Source organism: Dipodomys ordii, unplaced genomic scaffold (assembly GCF_000151885.1).
Source record: "Dipodomys ordii isolate 6190 unplaced genomic scaffold, Dord_2.0 Scaffold6, whole genome shotgun sequence".
Classification (NCBI taxonomy): domain Eukaryota; kingdom Metazoa; phylum Chordata; class Mammalia; order Rodentia; family Heteromyidae; genus Dipodomys; species Dipodomys ordii.
In genome coordinates this window covers 12166227-12173184 of record NW_012267222.1, presented here as the reverse complement: position 1 = coordinate 12173184, position 6958 = coordinate 12166227, and the positions used below count along the sequence as shown (strand labels likewise).

Sequence of the window (6958 nt, the reverse complement as noted above, 5' to 3'; positions counted from 1 at the left end):
AAAAAAAAAAAAAAGTAGTGGAATACTAGCCTTGAGTGAAAGAACTCAGAGATAGTGCCAGGCCCTGAATTCAAGCCCCACAACCACACCTCCACACACACATCCCCCCCACAAAAAAAAAAAAAAAAGTCTCACAGACTGGAAGATAAAAGTCCCTCTCCCACTCTGGTCAGTGCAGAAGCCTCTCTTACTTTCTTCCCAATCTATGTATATTCCAGCTATTTGTTTTTTCCTTTCTTAGACTTTGCGCTGGTGTTTAAATTTGGGCATCCTAGAGGTGACAGTCTATGCATTCAGCATTGAAAACTTCAAACGTTCCAAGAATGAGGTTGATGGCCTACTGGATCTGGCTCGGCAGAAGTTCACCAGCTTGATGGAAGAACAGTAAGATTTTATCTGAGGGGAGGATGTATGGTCACCCCTCCAGCCTTTCCTCAGCCCTCACAGAGACTCTTAATTCCCCTTAATTTTAGATCTCCCTGGTGGCACACATCAAAAACATGCAATCTAATTTTGCTTTTTTTTTTTTTTGAGATGATACTTATTTGAGGATATTGGGGTTCAAAGCCAGCCCGGGCAGGAGAGACCGTAATACTCCTATCTCCAATAAACCACCAGAAAACTGGAAGTGGCGCTGTAGCTCAAGTGGTAGAGCACTCGCCTTGAGCTGAAGAGCTGAAGGACAGCGCCCAGGCCCAGAGTTCAAGCCCCACGACCGCCAAAAAAAAACAAAACAAAATACTATACTCGCCCTGCACAGTGTCTTTGATTTGGCATGATGCATGAGACCTCAGTGGCGCTGTGGCTCAAGTGGTAGAGCACTAGCCTTGAGCTGAAGAGCTGAGGGACAGCGCCCCAGGCCCAGAGTTCAGGCCCCAAGACTGGACCCAAAAAAGAAAGAAAGAAAGAAAACAATCCTGGCCAGGACCTCAGAGTTCCAGGAGTACGCATTGGAAAAAAATCCCTCATAGAGGGTGATGTGTGATATGTGTTCATGTCTTTCTTTTTTTTCTTTCTTTTTTTCTTTTTTCTATTTTATGTCATGGTCTTTTGTATGGGATTGAGTTTAAGAAGAATTCTTAGACCAAAAGAAAGTCTGAAAACACTGACCTAGTTTAATTTCACTGGTTGGGAAATTACACTCTAGTAAAGAGAATAGAAGGCCTTGCCTGTGGCCACATTGAGCTGGTAGTAGAGCGGGGTTGGTGCCAGTCCCCAGGCATCTCCAGGGATTTCACAGTTTGTTCTCTACAGAGCTCAATGGAGTCCTGCATCTGCTTCTGAGAACAAGCCTCTCACTACCTACTCTTGTCCATAGTCATAGTTTGGCAGGGACAGTTGTCACCCCCAGCTTACAGATATGGGGCATGAAGGGGTGGGTAGAGGATGATCTCTGAGGAGCAGTCCCTTCTTTTTTTTCTCTTTCTTTCAGTACTGGGGTTCGAATTCAGGGTCTTACGCTTCTTAGACAGGTGCTCTATTGCTGATCCACACCTCTAGCCATCTTTTGCACTGCTTATTTTTCAGATAGGTGTTGCCTTCTCTCCTGGCACATGGCTAGGCTATGATCCATCTATTTTAGGCTCCCCATCAAGGCTGGAATGAAAAGTATGTGTGACTGTGACTAACTCTTGTTTGAGAAAGCGGTCTCACAAACTTTTCTGCCTGGTTGATCTCAAAGGGCAATCCTCCCCAAATTTCTTCCAAGTTGCCAGGATTACAGACATAAACCCTCAGTATCCAGCTGAAGAAGCTGTCTTTATGCAGGATCACCTAGTAAGTAAAGGTTCTAGGACTTAGATCTATTATTCTTGTTCAAATTTTGTCTTTGTTTGTTTGGATAGGGCCTAGATGGTATCTTTGAGCTTTTCTGTTCAAGGCTAGGACTCTACCATTTTGAGCCACAGCTCCACTTCCAGTATTCTGGTGGTGAATTGAAGATGAGTCTCAAAATCTTTTTTCATATTTGGCCTGGCTTTGATCCTTGATCTCTGCCTCTTGAGTAGCTAGGATTATAGGCTTGAGCCACCAGTGCCAGGCTTGATTTTTTTTTTAACTACTTTCTTTTCTTTTCTTTTTTTTGTCTTTTCTTTTTTGGTACTAGGGACTCAAACCCAGAACATTGCACTTACTAGGCAAACACTTTGCCACTGAGCTACATCCCATCTCTGTTGTCTTGATTTGACTATACATTTGTCCTCAGTAATGCCAACAAATTTTCAAAATTAAGTGATTAGAGTTTGCTTCACAAACTATGAACTAATATATTAAGTTAAAGATTGAGTGGGGTTGACAGGCTCTAGATATAGCCATGAGCAAGTGGTAGAGCGCTCGCCTTGAGCTGAAGAGCTGAGGGACAGCGCCCAGGCCCAGAGTTCAAGCCCCACGGCCGACCAAAAAAATAAAAATAAAATAAATAGATATAGCCATGAGCCTCTGGCTCAACAGTCTTCAGAACAACCTGTGGGAGACTCACACCTCACAGTATTAATCTCCCACTTCCCAACCACAAAGCACTTAGTTTTCCGCATAGCATTCCCAAGAGAGAGAAGCTGGTAGTTAACAGTGAATTCATACTCACTGTATACAGTTACTGTGCAGAGGTGCTATTAGGATTAAGGGGACAAGCTCTGAACCCAGATTGTCCGGGTTCAGGTTCAGGATGTCCATTCACTTGCTGTCTGAACAAATTAACCTCTCCCTGTGCCTCACATTCCTTATCTGTATATGGGCACTAATTTTGGTGCGCGCTGCAAAGATGGTGTAATGATGGAATGTATTGGTAGACTAGCAAATATATAATTAACATTAGCCAACACTGTTACCTTCCTTTTACCAGAGAGTAACTAAAATAGCCAGTTATATAGATCCTACTCTAAAACAATGTACTCAGTTGTCAAAATGAGACAGACGTATCACAAAGTAAAATGCAGCTTGCCAACAAGGACACCTGAGGAGATGCAATTAAGTGCTTAAGAGTTTGGCTTCTCCATGCAGCCAGACATGGAATCAGTCCAGACATAGTGCCTGATAACTGTGTCCCACATAGTCTCTCTCTGACTGTCCTGTCTGAGCCTCAGTGCTCTAGTGAACTTCTGTCAGAAGCTGAAAGTAACTTCCTACCTTAGCAGTAGGTAGTCTGTCTCAATCTGCCTCGTTTTTCCCAATCAGAGAGAAGCTGGAGAAGCATGGGGTATGTATCCGGGTCCTGGGAGATCTGCATTTGTTGCCTTTAGACCTCCAGGAGCAGATTGCACAAGCTGTACAGGCCACAAAGAACTATAACAAGTAAGTTTTCAGATTTCCCCTCAAGAACCTGTCTCAATCTTTGGCTCTTTTCTGGTTTTAAAGAGATATCTGGGGCACTTCTTGGTGTGTATTCCATATGTGGGGTATAGAGGGAGTGGTTGTGGATGTTTAGAGACAAAAACTTATTCCTTCTCTCTGAAATGCTACTGTAATACCATGTCATATGTGATTATACTCACATGTAGACATACTTTTCATCTTACCCCAAATGTGTGTGTGTGTGTGTGTGTGTTTGTGTGTGTGTGTGTGTGTGTGTTTGATGATGGTAGTCGCATTTTTTTTTCTAACTTGACAAGTTGGGGTGGAAATGCAGCAGTCCTAAGCCTTGTTTCTAAAGGCAGATGCTTCAAGAAATCTTTTTTTTTTTTCAGCTCAAGGCTAGTGCTCTACCACTTGAGCCACAACACCACTTCTGGCTTTTTTTTTTTTTTTTGCTTATGTGGTGCTGAGGAATCGAATCCAGGGCCTCTGGCATGCAAGGCAAGTGCTCTACCACTGAGCCACCTTCCCAGCCCTCAAGAAATCATTTTAATATCTCTCTTTTTTTTTTTTGGAGGGGTGTGCTGGTACTATAGCTTGAACTCAGGGCCAAACTCAGAACTTTTGCCAGACCTGGGGCTTGGGGCCTGGGCACTGTCCCTGAGCATCTTTTGCTCAAGGCTAGCACTCTGCCACTTGAGCCATAATACCACTTCTGGCTTTTTCTGCTTATGTAGTACTGAAGAATTGAACCCAGGGCTTCATTCATGCTAGGCAAGCACTCTATCACTAAGTCACATTCTCAGCCCTACTGGCTGTCCATTATGAAGGTAGTAAAGGACATTTAGTTTTTGTCTTAGAAAACAAACAGCATAAGCCCCAGGTGCCATTGGCTGATGCCTGTAATCCTAATTAATCAAGAAGCTGGGATCTGAGGATTACAGTTCAAAGTCAGCCCCGGCAGAAAAGCCTGTGAGAATCTTATCTACAATTAATTACCAAAAAGCTGAAAGTAGAGCTGTGGCTCAAGTGGTAGAGTACTAGCTTTGAGTGAAAAAGCATAGGGACTGTACCCAGGCCCTGAATTCTGACCCCAGAACTGGCAGCAAAACAAACAAACCAAAAACAACCCTGATAGCTTGTTTATTCTGAGAACTCTTAGAAATCACACATACACAAAAAGTATCACAATCTCACCTTTCAGAACTGATCAGTTAACACTAGACTGGGGGGGGGGTCGTTATGGGAGGCATGGGGTTGTCCTTGCAGGGAAGGGGTGCTCTAATCTTGCTAAATCAGCTTATTCTCTTTCCTCAGGTGTTTCCTCAACGTCTGCTTTGCCTACACATCCCGTCATGAGATCACCAATGCTGTGAGAGAGATGGCCTGGGGAGTAGAGCAAGGGCTGCTGGATCCCAGGTATGCTCGGTTGTTTCTCATGGCAAGTACTAGGGAAACAGATGTGCACCAAATATGAATACTTCTTCTGTACCAGGTCCAGAGCCAGAGGCTAAATTGGTACACATGGCAAGATCTAAGAGAGACTACAAACATAGAGCTCAAATTCAGTTTATTATAGCTGCTTCAGGTTTTCTCTGAGTTTTATCATACACCAAGAAACTCCTAAGAACAGCAGAGCATGAGTCAAGGCCATCCCATCAATGAGAAATTATACCCTCCTTATCTTTTGCAAGAATGATTTTTCAGGAATATACCCTATGGAGTCTTTTTAATTTTTTTTTTTTGGTCAGTCCTGGGGCCTGAACTCTGGGCCTGGGCGCTGTCCCTCAGCTCTTCAGCTCAAGGCTAGTACTCTTCCACTTGAGCCATAGTGCCACTTCCGGGTTTTTCTGCTTATGTGGTTCTGAGGAATCGAACCCAAGGTCTCATGCATGCAAGGCAATCACTCTACCACTGAGCTTCCTTCTCAGCCCCTCTGTGGAGACTTTTAGGTTTCTCACATTATACTTTCACACAAAATTTTCCAAATAGGGCACTGGTGGCTCACATCTGTAATACTAGTTACTCCGGCTGAGATCTGAGGATTGAAGTTCAAAGCCAGCTTGAGCAAGAAAGTCCATGAATGAGACTCATTTTGGGTTTTTTTGTTTCTGGGTTTTTTTTGTTTTTTTTTTTGGCCATTTGTGGGACTTGAACTAAGGGCCTAGCTCCTGTCCCTGAATTTTTTAAATTAATTTATTATATTTTAAAAATTAATTTTTTATCATCATGGGGCTTAAACTCTGTGCCTGGGTGCTGTCCCTGAGTTCTTCAGCTCAAGTTGAGCATTCTACCACTTGAGCCACAGCACCACATCAGTTTTCTGGTGATTACTTGGAGATAAGAGTTTCATGGACATTCCTGCCCAGGCTGGCGTTGAATTAAGATCCTCAGATCTCAGCCTCCTGAGTAGTTAGCATTACAGACATGAGCCACCAGTTGCCCAGCTATCCCTGAATTTTTGCTCAAGGCTAGTATTCTACCACTCTGAGCCACAGCTCCACTTCAATTTTTTGGGTGGTTAATTGGAAATAAAGAGTTTGATAGCAGAAGTGGCACTGTGGCTCAAGTGGTTAGAGCGCTAGCCTTGAGCTGAAGAGCTGAGGGACAACGCCCAGGCCCAGAGTTCAGGCCTCAAGACTGATCAAAAAAAAAAAAAGAGTTTGATAGACTCCTGCCTGGGATGGTTTTGAACCACCATCCTTACATCCCAGGCTCCTAAGTAGCTAGGATTACAGGCGTGAGCCACCAGTGCCCAGCTAGTCCATGAGACTCTTAACCCTAATTAACTACTCAATAAAAAGCTGGAAGTGATGCTGCGGCTCAAGTGGTAGAATACTAGCTAGCCTTGAGCAAAAGAAGCTCAGAGACAGCATCAAGACCCTGACCAGCACTCATAAAACACAACTCCGGGCTGGGAAGTTGGCTCAGTGGTAGAGTGCTTGCCTTGCATGCATGAGGCCCTGGGTTCGATTCTTCAGTACCACATAAGCAGAAAAAGCTGGAAGTGGCGCTGTGGCTCAAGTGGTAGAGTGCTAGCCTTAGAGCTGAAGAGCTGAGGGACAGCACTCAGGCCCCGAGTTCAGGCCCCATAACCGGCAAAAAAAACAAATAAAAAAAACACACCTCCAAAAAAGAAAACTGAATCATTAGTAACAGTAATGTCCTACTTTTTAGAGTTGGTAAGGACTTTCCAAGCCATTTGTCTATTTGGTCTTTTTCATGTTATTAGTGTAACCTTTGGTTATAATATTAGTATAATAATAAAAATAGTAAAATAAAAATAGTAAAGCGGAGTAACAAAATACAGTTCAGGCAATGTGTTCTATGTTTTATAAGTTATCATCTTATGTATGTATTTTGTGCAGTTTACAGATGAGAAAACTGAGAACACTGAAATAACTCACGTAAAGTCAGTCACTCAGCTAGTCAGTACTCAAATCGTAAGCTGTCTGATGCCAGAATTTTTGCCCTCTATCTCTATTATATGAGATCTTGGAACTGATGAATTTTCCTGATTCCTTCCTCAGGTATAATTTGATTGACTGGAAATTAAATTAAGAATTAAGCTTAAGCCGGCGCCAGTGGCTCACACCTGTAATCCTAGCTACTCAGGAGGCTGAGATCTGAGGATTGCGGTTCAAAGCCAGCCCGGACAAGAAAGTCCGTG

At 43.3% G+C, this 6958-nt stretch overlaps 1 protein-coding gene across 2 annotated transcripts in view; it reads left to right on the top strand.

Moving 5' to 3' along the window:
- The window catches only part of Dhdds (dehydrodolichyl diphosphate synthase), a 33316-nt gene that overhangs the window by 8858 nt on the left and 17500 nt on the right, over positions 1-6958 (top strand). For both annotated transcript variants that reach the window (XM_013035542.1, XM_013035534.1), the window contains exons 4-6: positions 242-384; positions 3172-3288; positions 4606-4707. In XM_013035542.1, the coding sequence (XP_012890996.1) occupies positions 242-384; positions 3172-3288; positions 4606-4707 (362 nt within the window). The remainder of the gene's footprint in view (positions 1-241; positions 385-3171; positions 3289-4605; positions 4708-6958) is intronic.